The following is a 17,914-nucleotide window of genomic DNA, read 5'->3' on the forward strand; positions in this document are numbered from 1 at the left end:
AGAGGTGCACACAACATCTTGTCATCTGTCACAGGAAGACCATACTAATGTAATGCCTGTAGTTGTGTGTATGTGTTTGTGAGTGTGTGTTTTGCAAGTCACTGTGCCAGATATACTGCACACGTGTGCTGCTAATCTCAGTGTCACTTGGTGTCAATGCTATATCGGATCTATGGCCCTATATGGTTTCTCCGTGCTCTTGCTATAAAGGCTCTTTCTCTGTATAACTCTGTGTAACTTTCACAGTGAGTGAATGGTCGCCTGTGTGCTATGACACTGTGAAAGGGAAAGGCTGTGTGATACAAGATGTCTCCAGCATCCCTGATAAGCCTTATCTGTTTACTCTCTGTCTCTCTCTTTGGTAACCTGACTGAGTGTTGGAGCAGAGGCAGACGCAGGGCCTTCAGAGCCTTCGCTGCGACTGGAAGGAAGATCAGGGGTCACCCTGTGAAAACATTCCCATGGTGCACCTCCCCCCAGCCTTCATCCCTGCCAGAAACTTCCCGACACTACAGGGCAGTGCACACAAACGAAGAGGAGAGACAGAAAAGGTTTTATTACACAAAATGCAGGTTATTTGGTCCAGTAAGTAAAGGGACAGGCACCAAAATCTACTTTCAGTTGGAAGCTACAGAATCATCACTTGAGACCTAAACTTAAGTTTAAGTTTAAGTTCAGTGGTTTAAAAAGGTGGAAAATCGAATAACTCATGGGACGATATGAAAGTTTTATGTCATGGTTATCATGGCCCAAATAATATATTCACCAGTATCTAAGAACTTATTCTAGGGGATTGTACTTTACTTGAGTACTTCCATTTCATACTACTTCTACTCTACTACATCTCAGAGAGCCATATTGTCATTTTTACTAAACTACATTTGTCTGACAGCTTTATTTGATTTTGAGATTTGAGTTTTAATCCCCTTCCTGTCCAGTGAAAAACCAAATATCTCCAGATGTATTGATTTTGAATTTTTCCGCTAAATTGACGTTTTCCTGAGAAAATCCTCTTACATTCCTAAACTAAATAAACTCTTGAAAACGCTTTTGGGTCAGCTGGAAACTGCATCATCACAAAGCTGGGTGTTTTTCTGAACTTGTGAAAAGTTGACTTTTTAAAGATACATTTTTTACACAAGACAGGGATGCTACAAACTTATGATGATCTTATAGAATATGATGCATTGTTGGAGATTATATTACCTAACAGTATATAAATTATCACAACTAAACATCTACAGCAGGAAAATGAAACTGTAATATGCAGCTGTAACGATAATCCAACAACATCATATTAAAACACTGACAGGGACATTTTACTGCATGATTAGTACTTTTTTTGTACATTTTGCTGAATTTAATCTAATTCATAAGAGGCATGGCTTTTACTTAGTTGAGTCATTTCACAGTGTGGTGGTGCTGGGATCTGAATACTTCTTCCACCACTGTTGGTACCTTATGAACTGAACTAGCACTTTAAAAGCACAAAAAAAGGCCTCCCTGCTGCTTCAATATAATGTTAGGCTGACTGGGGCTGAACTCCGCAAACACTGCTGTGACTTCACATATTGACCACCACTGTGTTTTAATCTATAGTTAACACAGGCCTGATTCCTGAGAGGTCTGGAGCTCTCGCTTAGCCTGCCAGAGAGAGACTTCAAGACACTTAAGCATGAAGAAAGAGAGAAAAAAAGTTACAAATCAAAACCACAGAAGAGGCCCCTATAGTCTATATGTTGACATATAGACAAGCAGACTCTATAGGACTGCCTGTGTGTCTTGTTGTTGTAATTCTTTTTTCTCTGTAAGATCCAGGGCTCTATCCAAACACACTCGAATCTGACACACCACTGTAATGCACTGAGGGCCCTGCTGGGGGAACAATACAGGCCTGCCTTCCTGACCTCTCTGTCTAGCAGATCCTACAGACATACAATGACTGCCTTAATTACCAGCCTCCATTCCCACCACTTGGGCTTTCCCCAATGGTGCCCATTCAGAACCGCAGTCTCTCCCTAAGGTGCCCATTCAAGTGTGACACAAAGCAAGTAGTGTCAGTCCCTGATCTCTTGACACCAAATCCAGTCCTGTCTGCCAGCACTCGCAGCTTCACAGTGTCTCTGTCTGTCCGTCCGGTTGTCCGTCCTCTCCGTCCTCTCCGTTTAGTCCTTCTCCTATCACTTAAAAATCTCAGTCGTTCACATGTGACAAGAATCGGTGCTGCTGCAAGGAGCGATTAGTTCGACCACATACCGATCGACCAGTGTAGATAAGCGTGAGGTTTAGTTGCCGGATGTAGCGCGGTTTTGGTGTGAGGGTCTACAGTCCATTTTTTGAAGTCCTTTTCACCCTCTATCCTTTCTCAGCTTGCTAATTGAAGTTAGAATGGAGACTGATGATGTTATGGTAACAGTTAGGGTAATGTAAACACTTCATGTAAAGTGTCTCTCAAGTGGATGTCTGTAAAGCAGCTTAATCAGGTAGTTTATATTCAGATTAGCTGCATTTGTCCGCTGTAAAAGTTTTAATTAACAGTCCTTTGGTATGTTAGTTTCACACAAAAAGTGCACCGCAGATCTCCGCCAAGTTGTTTGCTTGTCGTCTGTTCAAGTAAGAATTCAGACTTTTTTTTTACATGTGCAAAATATTGTAGTTATTTCTGGATTCTTTTAATCCATTTATTGCAATTGAATTACAACACAATCAGTTTATCTTGGGTTCATACCACTGAAGCAAAGTACTGGCAGTACTCCAGTTTGGTTTTCCGGCGTATCTGGGACTTCCACAACACAAACAAAGCAGCAATAGTGATTATTTCAGCCACGGGTGATGACTGAAAGTAATGGCGGCGTTGTTTACACTGTCACATCTTGTGATCCTGCAGTCAAACTCTTGGGGCGCCAAAATGAAAAGAAAGACGTGCACTGATGCACAGCAATGCACACACGCTGCACAGGCCAAAATATGGCCTGCAACAGACGAGGTAAGGCTTGTTTTTAGCTTTGCTGACTGTTGGAAATGTCCTCGCTATGTAACTAAAGCAGCTATTGATGGAACACATTCAAACATACAAAAAAGGAACAACGATATACTGTATATTGTGATTTAAATATATGGCTTGTGCCAATGGAGGTTTACATAGTAGGACATTAGATTTAAGTATGAGTTAACAAAACCTTCTGGCCCTGGTGTGCTTACACGACATCATGCTGTAGTGAAAATCTAACCTCTAACCCTCTGATCCCTCCCTTCTCCCTCAGGAACTGGAACAGGATGGTTCACTTTTCACTGACGTCTCGGCGTATGGCTACTGACCCCAATGCACACTGTAGTTATGTAAATAACATGTTGGTATCGTACAAGTAACTGCTGCTGTTGTGATCGGTTTTCTAAAATCGTGATGTTGTGGCTGTAGAAGTGGGCAGTTTGTGCTCAAATACTATAAGAAATATAAAAGCGGTAGTACATAAAGAGACCAGATTCTAAAATGAGTGGTGACCTGGTTTCTCGAATGCTGCAGAGACAAGCTTACATAAAGCAATGTGACAAGCAACTGCCCCAAACACATTATTGTTTATTTTCTTTTATTAACTCCAGATTGTCTTTCACAGTGCTGGCTCAGCAGTGTGACAGGAAGAAGATTCATATAACAGAGTATTATATAAGGAATTCTTCAGATTAATCCAGCATCATTTAGACAATATGCCCTTAGTGTGAGTGTGATAGAAAATACTAATCAGATGATTGGAGACATTTGAGACCACTGATGGACTTAAAGGGGCTAAATCTTATATTTTGACTGATAAGCTGACAGTAAGTGAGTTTATTGTGTCTACATACGGATCTCTTTTGATCTGTTTCATTGTCTATTTAAACAGCTGTAAGTTCACCTGACTATAGTAAATGTAACAGTGCACCGCCTCCCAGAGATAGGGTTATAGGTGTCATGGTTACCAAAACAGGAAGTGGTGCGATTGTTGTCTCAGCAAAAACTGAGAGGAAGAATGGGATTTCTGTACAGAACACAAACCAGCTGGCAGGAAACCACACTTTTATCATTCTTTTAACTTTGATTTCCTTTCAGGGGAAGTGCCCTCTCCCTTTTCTCTGGCTCGCTGGCTCTCATGGCTTTTGTGCCCTTCTCGGTCTTCCAAACTATACCCTCTCTGTGTCCGGCAGTGCTCCATGCCACGACAGTGACCCATCCAAACTCCCTGCCTGCCACAGCAAATAACTGCAGCCATGTCAGAACTGGCCCCAGGGTACAAAGATCATGGGGGCAAAATGTGAAACATTCTCTCATGACAAATGCTGAAGTGTGACTGCAGTGTTGAAAGATTGTTTATCGACAGGGTTAACAAACTGCAGGATGCATAAAGACAAGGAGACAGAAAACAGCTGGTGGAGACAGAGGAAAATGTAAATACATGATTCCCCTAAATGTGTCTTGCAGTGAAGACAGGAGGTTGGTAAAATAGAGATTAGAAAAGCTAAAGGACAGATGTAGAATCTATGTTCCTTCTCCTCCCCGGAACATTAGCCTCCAGAGGACAGCTAACGTCTCTCCAGCTACACTAAGCCCACATAATCTGTTGAACTATTGAATAATCAGCACTGTGCTTACTATCAAAGAGCGCTAGCGAGCTATTTTAGACAATTTAACAGCATGTTTCCAATACAAGAGTTGACAAATATTTTGCCAGAGGCTTGACGTGGATCTGTTCTGAATAGAAGCTGCACACAGGAATATTAAACTGGACTATAGATTATACTGGATTTGTTGGTTGTTGACTAGAAAATTTTAATTTTACAGGAAGTTATAGGTTATGAACCCATAAGATTTTTGGCTTAAACACCAAATGGAACTCAGTGAAGTGAATATGACTACAAAGTTACCCACAAGTCAGCCACTTAAACTGTTTCTGATTAACTGTTAAAGCTGAAAGGCCAACAGTATAACACCATGTGAGCACTCTTCCTTCCAGATGTGGATGTGGTTCTCTCCTTTTGCAAATATCCACTGGGACTTTTATACGAATAAACTATTAACCATACCGCAAACACTTTAAACTAAGAAAAAATAGATAATGGTGTTGCTGTTCTCCTTAAAACATTTTCTTTTTAATAGAGCCCACCTGATGTGGGACCGATATTATTATTCAAAGATTATCGATATTGCGGCTGATGTTGGGAATTTTTGACCAAGTATGAAAACAGATCTTTTCTATGTGGATTTTACACTTAAACTAATAACTTTATTAAATAATATTTAACATTATTATGCACAACACATGCAATGTATTTCAATTCAAATTAAAGAATAATTAAATTAAATAAATATCAAAGTAAACATCAGTATTGTATGTTCAATATATACAAATAAATTCAATACATTTCAATAAAATTAAAATAAATCAATTAATCAAAAAAGCATCAATTTCTGCATTCAATGTTCTCTAGAAAGGTTTTCATATCAGTGCATATTGGAAAACACACATATACAAGTACTGATAAATACAGGTTTATCTGTTATAGGCCAATGATAGCCAATAAAATCGGCTGACCAATAAGTCTGTCAGGCTACTTTTTACTTCTTTTTCTTTTTTTTTAATGAATTGCTGTTTCTTCAAATGGAGAATTTTCTCCAAAGTTTTCCTTTCAGTTAAGTCTAGTTGTGCCCCAAGGACTCTAGTAAATAGCTGATATTCTATTCTATAGTATTCACAGTCTCAAAGTCATCTGAAGACCTCAACCTGATTCAAATAAAACATTAATATTAGAGTCACAAACAGCAGGGAATTGTGTGTGCACAGCTAAAATACTTGTTTTCCAAGAGTCAAGCACATAGACAGTGCTGTGCAGAGATGTAACACAACACAACCAGTAAATTATGATTTGTATTTGACCCATTCATTAATCCCCCACCTCCCTCTAGTCCAACAACAAGCTGAAACATTAAGTGGTTGCACAACTTTCCCATCACAACTGCCAACCAAATTCGGAAATGGATCACTGCTCCGTGGAAGGCACACACTGGAAGATTAAAAGCCAAATATACTTTGTCAAAGAAACAACCACTGCTGTTTGTTATGCTAAACAAAGTGGGCTGTAGTAATGACGAGTCATTAAGTTTATCACCACCACCAAAGAAAACACACATTTTGTGGAGTGTGATTTGCCTCTGGTGTGAAGAGGCCCTTACTTCACAGCTCGCCTCAGGTCGCTGTGTTGACACTGTTATGGGAGATTACGGTGACCATTTGTCACAAAGGACAGACTGCTGCTGAAATCACCACCACGGGAGGTGTGAGCTCCATGACAGTTATTGGCATATGGTCACAGATGCATTTTATATGCATGAAAAAGGAGATACAGACAAACTGACTGACAGGGACTGAGATGAGAGGAAATGTCTGCACTTCTCAATGTGATCCTTTGGAAGTCATCCTTATGCAACAACAGAAGGTTGATTCTGTTACATAACAGCATATGTCTCACATGGGACACATTTGGGTCCATATCAATTCTCTGTAAACATTGTACTAAGTCAGATATCACTACACATGTAAATAGAGGAGAGGTCGAACGAAGAAAAAGAAAGACATTAATGCTACATACACACACATTCAACAGACACTATATGAACAAAAAGAACGCTATCCTGGTATGATAAAGGCGGCTTTGTGTGTCGATCAATAAGCTCCATGTGTTTCTGATCAACACGCTCTGTCTGTGGTGCTCTTGGCTTTGCTCTTCTTTACAAATGTTGTACAGAACATTCTGTGTCTAAGTGTAGTCATTGGCTTAATGTATGAAATATTGAATGTTTCTCACAGCGGGCCAAAGAAGACAAATCTGTACATCATCACCAGCTTTTCCATCTGCATCTATGCAATCTAATCAAGAAAAAATATGCAGACGCCACAGCTTTGTATACAATCACAGCTACAATGACCATTTGTATATCACTTACTCACCCCATGTCACTTTTAATTGTATTTCTCTCAGGTGAATTAAAAAGGGGTAAATACTTGATAAATGGAAGTAAATGGAGGCAGCATTTAACAATAGCAAAACTATTGCACATTGTAAGTGTGAGATGGTAGTGGTGAAAGTCATGCATCTGGTAAGTAGTGAGCATGCAACTGGACGAATGAGACTTGGATTATACTGCACAAGTTGTGTGAGAGCTTGTAAACAGATGTTTTAATGTAGTTTACTTCAATTCATGAATGATTTACTCTGTTTTCTGATTCTTCATTCATAAAGGAGAAGTGCAAGAAGAGAGTTCCTTTATTAAGTGTGTTACAATTAAACTGATTGTTGCACATTTATAAATTGAAATCTTATATTATTGGGAAACACTTCTAACAGAAATAGGCAAAAGGGTGAAACCAGAAGTAGTGATGAATGTCATGTCAGTTATTTTTGGCTTCTAAGCTTCTATAAGAGTAAGTATTCTACCAGTTTCGAAATATCTGAAATTTCTCAGAAGAGAAAAAAAACATGCTCAGGAAACTATAATTCTGAAGGACTGAACCAGGGGAATGCATTTTGACCAGGAATGGGGCATAGTAACTCTCAGAGACACACATAAAACACACACATCAGCACACACAGCAACGGCAGGAACAGCCACCCCCACATACCCACAAACCTGCATTCCGACTAAGACATTTTCCATGAGTTAATCTTCGCAGGGAGACATTGCAAGAAGATGTCATTCAGTGCATCATTTTGATCATTCAAATCAGAGGTGGGGCCAACTGTTGTGAGGATTAGGCCACTGAACAGAACTAAATCATGAGTGCAAGTGGAAGACATCTTGGAAGGGGGCCAAAGCGTGGCAGTGAGGGGCATTCTGCTCATAACTGGGGGAGCGACCTCATTTTCCGAATAAAAGCCAGTTTACATAACACCTCTCTCCCCATGACAGGGAGCTCTGGGCAGCTGCTGCCAGGCCTGTGGCTTTCACTCAACTACCAAGAGTTCGCTGAAAAATTATTCTCTCAACACAGCCACAAGTCTCCTCTGTGCATTTCCAATATTAACATGTTATAACTAAAAAAAGGTCTTAAATTGCAAGTAATGCATAAACACTTTGGTAACCTCAGCTATTTAATTGCCTGGCTCTTATTCTCTCAGAACCAAGCAGTGGAAGGGAAACCATCCACCACAGTGACTAAGGTAATGGATCCACCACTCTCTAAACCCTTGACTCTCCTTCAGCTGCAAAACTTTGGCAGAGGTAAGATGGTTTTAAAGCAGATGGTATACTATTTTGATAATAAAGTCTTTAATGCAAATGTTTATCGTAAAAACAATTTAAAAAAAAGATCTGACTCACCCAATGGCAACTATACAAGTCATGCATTAGATGTAGAGTAATCAATTGTCAAAATGTTTTTGGACAACAATGGAGGTCTATGGTATAGAGCTATAAGCTAATATCAGGCTTTGGATACACAGATAATACATGTTTGTCAATGTTCTTGTTTCCTCCACCAAGGAGGTAAAAATCCCAATTCCAATAATAGCTAGAATGTTGTCATAAACTAATAATTTGCTAATCCTTTGTGACACATATATAATGAATTAACTGTTCCACTGACTTTTATGGAATCAGGGTAATATGTTTTTGTTTTGTTTTGTTGTTTGTCTGTTTGTCAGCAGAATTTAGGAAAAACTCCAATCCTAATTTTATGAAACTTGGTGGAAGGGTGTAGCATGCATGGGCCAAGCACGAACCCATAAACTTTTGGAGCGGACCCCATCACAGGGTGGATACGCCAATTATTTTTCACTTTTGTTTTCTCTCTGAGTGCCCTCTAGTTTTTTTCCCTCATGGGATTTGTGGACACAAATCAAATAGAGAATATCATTGGCCTTATCCTTTAAATTTAGCCACACATGTAAAAAAAAAAAAAAAAAACCTTATTAAGGTTGCACTATGATACATTTAACAATAAAAGTCACAGCCAAAGACTGCATATAAAAATGGTGGACGTGGCTCCACTTCCAGCCACTGTGCAAAATGAAGCCAAAATGTCCTGGTAATGGGAGCTGCCATCTTGAGCATTTGGATTTTGGAGTAGTGATTGGCTGGTGGAGCTGCGATATCGAGGTCCTGCCCATACACCCAACCAGCTGTGAGTCAATAACAGCTGTCAATCATGATGTTACACTCCAGTTTCATAGCATCCAGTAAATAATTCAATCCAAACACATCAGATCACTAAGTGTGATAAGAGATATCTAAAATAACGGAAGCCTTTGGAATTGATTTTTTTAGTTCGACCCATGTCCCACCCAATTTAATAGAGGGTGTAGGATTTATATTTTACACTGCAGCCAGCCACCAGGGGCCAATCGAAATATCTTGGCTTCACTTTTAGGGAGCTGTCATGTCCTCAATTTTTATATATAGTCTATGGTCGCAGCACAAAACAACACAATAAAACATATTAGAGGTGAGGTAAAAAAATCAATACAGCATAGCATCACAATATTTTGCATAGCAATATTATATCGATTTATGGACGGCAAGTATCGATATTTAGCGCTACGACAGCCAGCGGGCCCCCAGTACTTTCACCTTTTTTTCCGGAGGCCGCAGCCGGCTCACTTTTAGGAATAAATTGGAGATATTGGTATCATATGAAACAAGAAGATCTAAGTAATCTATAGGCACCTATATAGTGAGTGTGTCATCATGAAGTGTGTCAGGATATCGTGTCGGGAAGTTGATGGGAAATAACACTGCAAAGATCTGCCTTTTTATGTTTCATTAATAAAATTCAGAGCAGTGAAGCTTAAAGTTGAGGAAAGTTTGAGAAAATGCTGCAATTGTTGTCATCCATACATGTTTGATATCAGTTCAGTTCAGTTTGACTGAATACTTTGTTGGTCAGTCTGTGGGTTTGACTCATTGTGGAGAAATAAAGAGACTGAAGTGAGATGAATACACTGAGAATTTTCTCTTATTTGACAAAACAATTCTTGATTGAATTTAATTTTGTGTACACAAAATGCAGTTAAATCGTATCGTGGGGCCTCTGCTGATTCCCACCTCTAAAACATATTGGAGTGGAATAAGAGAGGAAGACTGTGCATGTCATCAGATTGTGATGCTCCATGCTGGATCAGGATGACATACTTAGCAGTGTTCTGTGAAGCAGCAGCTTCTGTTTTCATTGGCAAAGCACCTCTGAACAGTACAAACTATGAGTAGGGACACATTCGTCCTTTAATACATTCCAGTGCAGGCAGATAGAAGAACGCAGTTAATCACTGCACCTTGTGAAAGTAATGATATGTAAGACAGGAAAATATTGTTTGGAAAATGACTCAAGTCTTGGCGAATCGGTAAGCTGAAGAGTCTTGCCATTGAAAACAATGTTTCAACTGCAAGATGTGTGTCGCCACTGTTATTAGGGAATTTAGCTTGTTAAGTAAAGAATAGGCACGTAATGACAGGTGACGGGGCAATAGTGTAAGTGATGTAGCACAAATGGAAGGTAAATTTATGGAGAGAAAAAAGCCCAAGAGAGACCTAAATAACTGATGGTGTTGAACTGTGTAGGTGCAGAGGCCGTGTGGAGACTTTGCTGCTTTTTGAGTTACTGTTGGCAGTTTAACGAACAGCTGAAATATAAACCAGAAGACGGCAGAGTGTGATTTTGAGGTCCACCCCTGAATGCTTACATCTATAGCATGATGGATTTTACAGCCTCTTCTGTGAAAAGGGTATTTTGTTTAAAATGACAACTTTTTTTTTACAGTTTTGTTTTAGAATGGTATGGTGAAGATCAGTTTAAATGTGAACAGCAATGGCTTTCAGAAAAGCTAATAAACCCACAAGGTTATGTATTACTTAATGCACACCTGCTCCAATGTTGAGTATCAGTATCATTTGATCAATGCTCACATTAACAACCATAGCATTGCATAAAGGAAAAACCAAGGCAAAAGTTACATGTTGCATGATATACTACGGCCCAAAATTCCCGTTGGACTTGTCAATAGATGATCTAATTCCCTCTCATTGCAGCTCAGAGCTGTCCAGGAGATATTTCATCAGTACACAGGTCATTTACAGACCTCCCGAGACCCGTCATCATATGTCATAAAGCGAGTCAAAGCATTTTAATCTCACATCTGCTCCTCATTACCATTCCATGCAAAAAAAACTCTGGGCTGGGCTTCGACTATTGTACCTCACCCAAAGAAAGGGAGAGAAGAAATCAGGGAAAGACAAAAAAGAGAGAGAAGAGGGAGAAGGGAGAATATTAGGCACCGTGAGTCCAGCAAAAAACAACCCTGTGTAAAAATTCCGCAATTCCGAGAGAAAGTGACATTGTTTTCCTCCTATGAAATTAGATCACTTCCAGGCCGCAGTCTCAGCCATGGTGTTTGCATTTTACAAGGCGCTATATAACACCACAATGACAGATCCACCACAGCAATTTCATAGTCCATTCCTTCCTCAACAACTCCACAAAATATCACTTTACTTATGCTAAAGTTACTGTGCATGAACACAATACCTATAGAACTCTTTAGTTTTTCTCTCATGCACATGTAGATGTTGAATGATTGCACACCTGCATTAATCTGTAGCATGAAGTCAGACTAACAAACAAGGCCTTGTTCATAAAAAAGACATTTTGCCAAGAATAGTAAATTTGTTTTAAACCTAAAATTCTCCTGGTGCTCTCCAAGATTAATTTAGATTTCGGGGAGATGACAGCAGCTGAGACCCACTTTGTCACACATGTTTATGTTTCTTTTATTCTTGAAAACATGATGACCCAATGCAAAGACAGAGAGTTTCCCCTTGACCCTTGAACTAACCCAACAAGTTTATTAATCATGGTTATAACGGATGGTTTCTTGTAATGTAATGCTGTGGCAGTTAAGATGCACACAAGCACACACATATACACACACTCACACACATGACTACAGAAGACAGAGGCCAGCCTGTTTAACAAGTAGGTCAGACCAGAGCCAAAGAGGAAGAGAGAGAGCGGGAGAGAGCGACAGAAAGAGACAGGCATTGGCTGGAGCAAGCACAACTTTTAGTGCCATCATTGGCTTGTATGAACCAAATAAAAACACAACCAAGAAGTCTAAAGTCAAACAGTTATTGCAATATGAGGTATCATTTGAAATGTGTGTGTTACAAGTCTCACCTGAGGGCAGTCTTTGATGTAATGGCCCTTGTTGAAGCACAGGTGGCATAAGTAGTTGGGTGGGGGTCTTTTGTTTGGTTTTCTTGGCTCTGAAGAAAGGGAAAGGTCTGAGAAATGGTCCGTCAGGGAGTTGAGTCCATCCACGATGTTGTTCAGGGAGCCATAGGGTGACACATTCTTATACACGTTGTTGTTTAGGGCCTGCAAAATGAGAATAATACCAGTAAAGGTTCAATTTTAGATTCAGATGACTTTATTTGTCCATTAGATTTGCATAAAATGTGTCTTTTGAACTGGCATACAAAACACAATGCACCGTACACAACTGTACACAACATAGAATTCTTCTGATTGTTTGTTTTAGATGTTGCATGTACAAGCTGCAACCTCTCGGGCTGAAAAATTAAGCCAAAGACGACAGCAGTTCCTTAGATGGCCACTTGAGGCTTGCTCTAAAAGTGAGTCAATTCCCATAGACTGACATGTTACAACTTGGTATAAAAACAGTTCTGGTCTCTATAGCTAATTTCCCCATTTATTTCAGCTATACGGTGGGTGAATTGTTATGAATCACCTGTTTAAATAATATTAACCCTTAAACTTAAATAGGGCATGGCTGCAGGTGGGAGTGTCACAAGTGGTGTGTTTCAGCAACCAGGCTTTCTTTCCTTCAGAAACCTGTGGGTGACTCCACAGAGACTATGTCCATATATTACAGTCTATGGTCATGTACCGCATATTGTAAATAAGATAAACAACAATTATGGGCACTCAATTCACATACAACCCTCAACTCTCCTTTTCATTTAGTGTGGATTGTTGACATAGAGAATGCTGGAGAACATTACCACATACAAGATAGTATCAACATAACATATTGCGTTTCTGGATTTGGAGTATTAAAATGCAGAGATTAATCACCAATTTCCTTTGAGTGCTCTCTGTCCTATTTTCTGTTGCGCCAAAAAACGAAGAAAAAAAAATTCCTCCAAGATCATTTCTCTCATTAAATTCAGAACATCTGGCAGGAGGCCCAGCTGTGCTCATGAGCTGGAAAAGTACTGAGCATGTCCACAGAGAAAGACAGAACTTTACTGAGGATGACTCATTGTAAACAAGATGGGAGGCATGTTCCCTCGCCAGCCTGTGGAACATCAGCAATGTCACCATGCACTGTTGGCGGTAAACTAGCCATGGTCAGTGTTTGTAGTCTGCTCGGAGCCACAGAGCACAGTGTTGCATGCCACAGGGCCCAGTGAATCCATAGAAGATGCCCTCTGAATATTAATAACAGGGAAAGCATTGCCTGCAGCTCCTTATTTCCATTTTCATTTGTTTCTTCCTCTGTTTAAATACAATCCAGAAACGACAGACACACATTGACCTCTGGGTCAAATTATGTTGATATTAGCACTGACACTTTTATTCTCAGATGGTCCGGTGATTAACCCCTGGGGATAAACTGGTAAACAAACAGTCTAACTTGTCATCTGCCTTGGCCTTTACAGTAATAGCTTAACTGCACTAATGACAAATATTTGTGAACACAACTCACAAGTAAAAATTTATCACAGATAAACTCTTTCTCCTCTGCTGATGGAAACATCTCTTTTTGGGGCACAGGTTTGTGTCTGGGAAATGATGTTACTGTTTATGTTTAATGTAACTGAGCACAGAAACCTTAGACTTGGCAACATGGCCAGGGCTGAAAGCCAAATCTTTATCTGCGGGCTGTGAGATTGTCTTGCTAACCAGCTCCAGCTTCAGGACTCATGTTCATTTATTACATGTAGTCATCGTAAATCAAGCATTACGGCTCTCAAGTTTTCCATCTGCCATGTGTTTTAGCTCTGTGTATTACTGCGTGGTGTGTTACCTCTCCTTGTGGAAATGTGCGTGTTTGTGTATTCGATAAACCTAAGTCTTAGTGCAGGTTGTAAAATTATTTTAACAAATATAAAACAGGAAACTTTGCTCAGTTTATGTTCCTCACATTTCTTCAGTTTGGCCTGAAACCTCTTACTGTCAGCCCAAAGGAAACTGATTTCACACACATCTGCTAATGGTGGGGGAGAGTTTGTTTGCTTTGTGTGTCTGTGTTTTGGAGTAAGTGAGTGAGTGAATGAGTGAGTGAGTGAATGAGGAGGTTGTGTGTCGATAGATGTGTATGTTTGCATTGGACAACACATGGAGGACTAAACTGCTATCATTATCATTCATAGTGTGTCCAAATGAGATGGACAACTGCAGCAGATTTGTGACTATTTTCACAGGTCCAGGGACGAGGTGTCACTCTGCAGGTGTCAATCACACACATACATGGTTTAACCAGGGATGTGGTGTCTGATTTGAGATAGAATAGGAAAATACTATTAGGTTTGATTGATCCAGAATGACTGTACATGTTCAGACCTCACATTAAAGCATTAGAGCTAAGTGTCAAAAAGGAAAAAGTGGCAAACATTTAAAGGGACAGTTCACTGTAAAATGAAAAATGTTTTTTATTAAATATATACATATAAAATACAGAATTTTCTTGCTACTTGTGCTATTTATTGTTTTAGTGTGAGTTGCTCAGTGCTGGAGATATCGGCCATAGAAATGTTTACCATCTGCCAGTTTCGTATAGGAACTATACTAAAAAGAAAATAGTTCCTACATGAAACTGCTCACAACAAGGTCTGAGTTTCAAGTTATTTTTTTCTGCTTTAAGCACCACGAAAGTGCCATCTTCTTCCATTATATTCAAAAGACAGTGGACATCTTCAAGGCTGATATCTCCAATATTTGACAACTCACACCAGAACAATCTAGACTAATAAATAGCACCTCAGTTAACTATGTATTTTTAATTTTGGGTGGAACTGTCCCTTTAAGCAAAGCAGAGAGCACATGAGATTGCAGTTAGCACACTTTACTTGTACCACAATCTGAATTTCTGATCAACAACAAATTAATTCATTTATCACCATTTCACTTTAAGTAGTGTGATCCCTCACTGCAAAAACAACGTAATTTTGCATTAGTCATCTCATCATCAAATCTCTGCAGCAGTTTATTTTACTTGGCTTCGCCGGTATAGTAAGTTGCAAAATGCCCCCCCACCCCTTAAACCGTTTCCAGACTGTATGTGTTCCCTCAGTTTGAAACACTTATACTCATGCGGATTGAATAGCATTACACAATTGTGTGTAATGTATAATGTGCACACCCAATTTTCAGAGGACTGTTTCATGTTAAATGACTTCAAAGGGCCTCTATGGTTACCACCATAATAATGGACACTGGCTCTAGATGGTGAATACACCATCCATCCACTACTTCTGTTTCCTAGAGTTTCCAACACATAGCATCATAGTAACATAGATCTAAGAGACTTAACTGTAGTGTAATTAACACACCGGGAAGCTTGCTGTATAGCCTTTAAACTACCATTTTGCCCACAGTATGTGATTATTCTCCTGTCTGTGTGGTGTATGTATGTATGTATGTATGTATGTATGTATGTGTGTATGTGTGGGTGTGGTGGTGGGCTCCTTTTTACACAGTGTGGTCTGCAGTATCAGGTTTGTGCCCTGCATACATTACCAGCATGTTTGTCCCTAAAATTACACTGAGCTACAAAAATAAGGAATATGTAAACAAGTACTGATTTTGTTTGCACAACCGGGTCTATTTGAAGAAGTCAAGAGGCAGCAGTCCTCAGCAGGCGGCTGCAGTGGCCTGCTCTTTCCAGACAGAGGCGTGCAGGGGAATCTATTTCCATCTGTCCCTTTTTACCTCTCTGATCACAGACATGTCCGATTAAAACGCAGCTTTGCTCAACAGCTTCACCTTTAATTTAAACCATAACCCATCAGCATGCTGAAAGCAGACTTATTTGGCCCAAATTATTTAACCACCTTACAGGGGAAGATCATTTAATGGTGTATACTTAGAAACATTTTTATGATACTTAGCTGTATTTCTATCTAGTAATTGCTTATTTAAGCATTTCTACGGTTAAATTTACACCATCACCACCAAAGAAATTCCAATAATATTCCTGCAGTTAGAAACCTAGCGACTCATAAGTGAGTTTATAGTGACACTACTTACTGTTAGTGTGCTGACTACCTCCTGTGGAATCATGATATTCATTCATAGTGTTTCCATAATTGGCAGTTGTATACAGTAGGTTATATATCTATTTCTGTAGGCTACTATATAAAGTATGACAATACTTGGCCTATTATTATTATATTATTATATTATTAAGATTAATTGAAGTTATTGGCCGTATTAGACATATCATGGCGGTTATGTATCCCACCAGAATAGCCCATGCTCTACATGCTAAAACATTTGCTGCACATACGTGCAACGGATCAGATCAGCCCACTCCGCCAGTAAATCCATCCACAATCTCACAATCTGAAAGACCCCACATATGTACACTGAGTATGCATGCCATCTTTCACCTCATTCCGCTGCAGCTGAAAGAAGTTGTTGAGATAGTTGGAGTTCAGGGAAGAGCTCAAGTCCGCCGCTGCGGGAGTCTTGCTGAAACTGAGATCCGGGTGGGAAGAGTTGGGTTCGGGTCTGAATGCGTCAAAAGCGCTGGTCTGGTGGGGGTCTTGTAAAGAGAGATAGACCCAGTTGAGAAGTTGCGCAGGCTGGTACACGGAGGCACTCGTGTCTATGGCAGACAACAAGCTCATCTTTCAATTCAAATGGCTAAACTGGATTTTCCACCGCTGATTATTGGACTGCTCTCAACTCTTTTGCCGTCTTGCTTTTCGTCCCCGTTCCCCGGCAGATGGCAAGTGCTCCTTTTTTCTTCCCGTAAAGGGCCCTGTCCTCCTCACGCCGGGAGCCTCGTCCCAGTTAGATGTTACTCAAAAGTCATTGCGCTAACATGTCAGTATAAAAAGTTTTCCCCTGCTCCCCATGGTCCGCTATCTGCCTTTATTGCAGCGGGGCAGAGAGAGGCTCTTTGAATATCTAATAAGGACCGCTCTGCGTCACCGAGAACCAGAGCCAATCAGCGTCCGGTTTATATGAATATTCATTGTTGGCCCACTGGATGAGACAAATTTTTCATCTGCCTATTCCAGCTCTTCAGCCCAACAACTCCACTTTACCAGAAGGTTAATGAATATTAATTCCCATCAGTTACAAACATACCATCTCTCAGCTATATAATGACATGTATTACTTACTTATAACATACGCTATATAATTAATGACCAGTGGTGGAATGTAACCAATTAGGCCTTTTCACTCAGGTACTGTCTATTTAAGTACTATTTGCTCTTACATGTATTTGCTAGTGATAAAAACATAATAATATAATATTCTAACTCTTTAAAAAAAATAACCATTCTGCAGAATAAGAACTTTTTTGACAATTTAAGTACATATTGCTGATAACACCTCTGTATTTTTAGGCATACACAAGCACAATTTTGAATTTGGGACTTTGACATGCAATTGAGTACTTTCAGACTGTGGTATTTAGTATAGGATCTGACTCCCCTGTTAATAACATTTGTTTGTCCATAGGTGTTGAAAAGGGGCGTGTGAGAGAAACATGGGTGTTGATAGGTGTTTTGTTTATTCAGGGCCAGAGGTGAGCAGTTGCACCTAACTGACTAAAATTTGGAGTGTCCCTGTGACTTATGTTAGTTTAGTAAAGGTCTAACATAAGTGTGTTTAGTGTATAGCTAAATCAAATG

At 39.7% G+C, this 17,914-nt stretch overlaps 1 protein-coding gene across 1 annotated transcript in view; it reads right to left on the reverse strand.

Moving 5' to 3' along the window:
• Positions 1-17,117, reverse strand: part of zcchc24 (zinc finger, CCHC domain containing 24) — a 41,186-nt gene extending 24,069 nt beyond the window's left edge. Inside the window, exons 1-2 of the mRNA XM_059359017.1 lie at positions 16,658-17,117; positions 12,198-12,398 (exon numbers count right to left, since the gene is read on the reverse strand). Coding sequence (XP_059215000.1) covers positions 12,198-12,398; positions 16,658-16,897 — 441 coding nt within the window. The 5' untranslated portion in view covers positions 16,898-17,117. The remainder of the gene's footprint in view (positions 1-12,197; positions 12,399-16,657) is intronic.
• Between the last annotated feature and the right edge of the window lie 797 nt (positions 17,118-17,914).

Source organism: Centropristis striata, chromosome 20 (genome assembly GCF_030273125.1).
Source record: "Centropristis striata isolate RG_2023a ecotype Rhode Island chromosome 20, C.striata_1.0, whole genome shotgun sequence".
In the NCBI taxonomy this organism is placed as follows: domain Eukaryota; kingdom Metazoa; phylum Chordata; class Actinopteri; order Perciformes; family Serranidae; genus Centropristis; species Centropristis striata.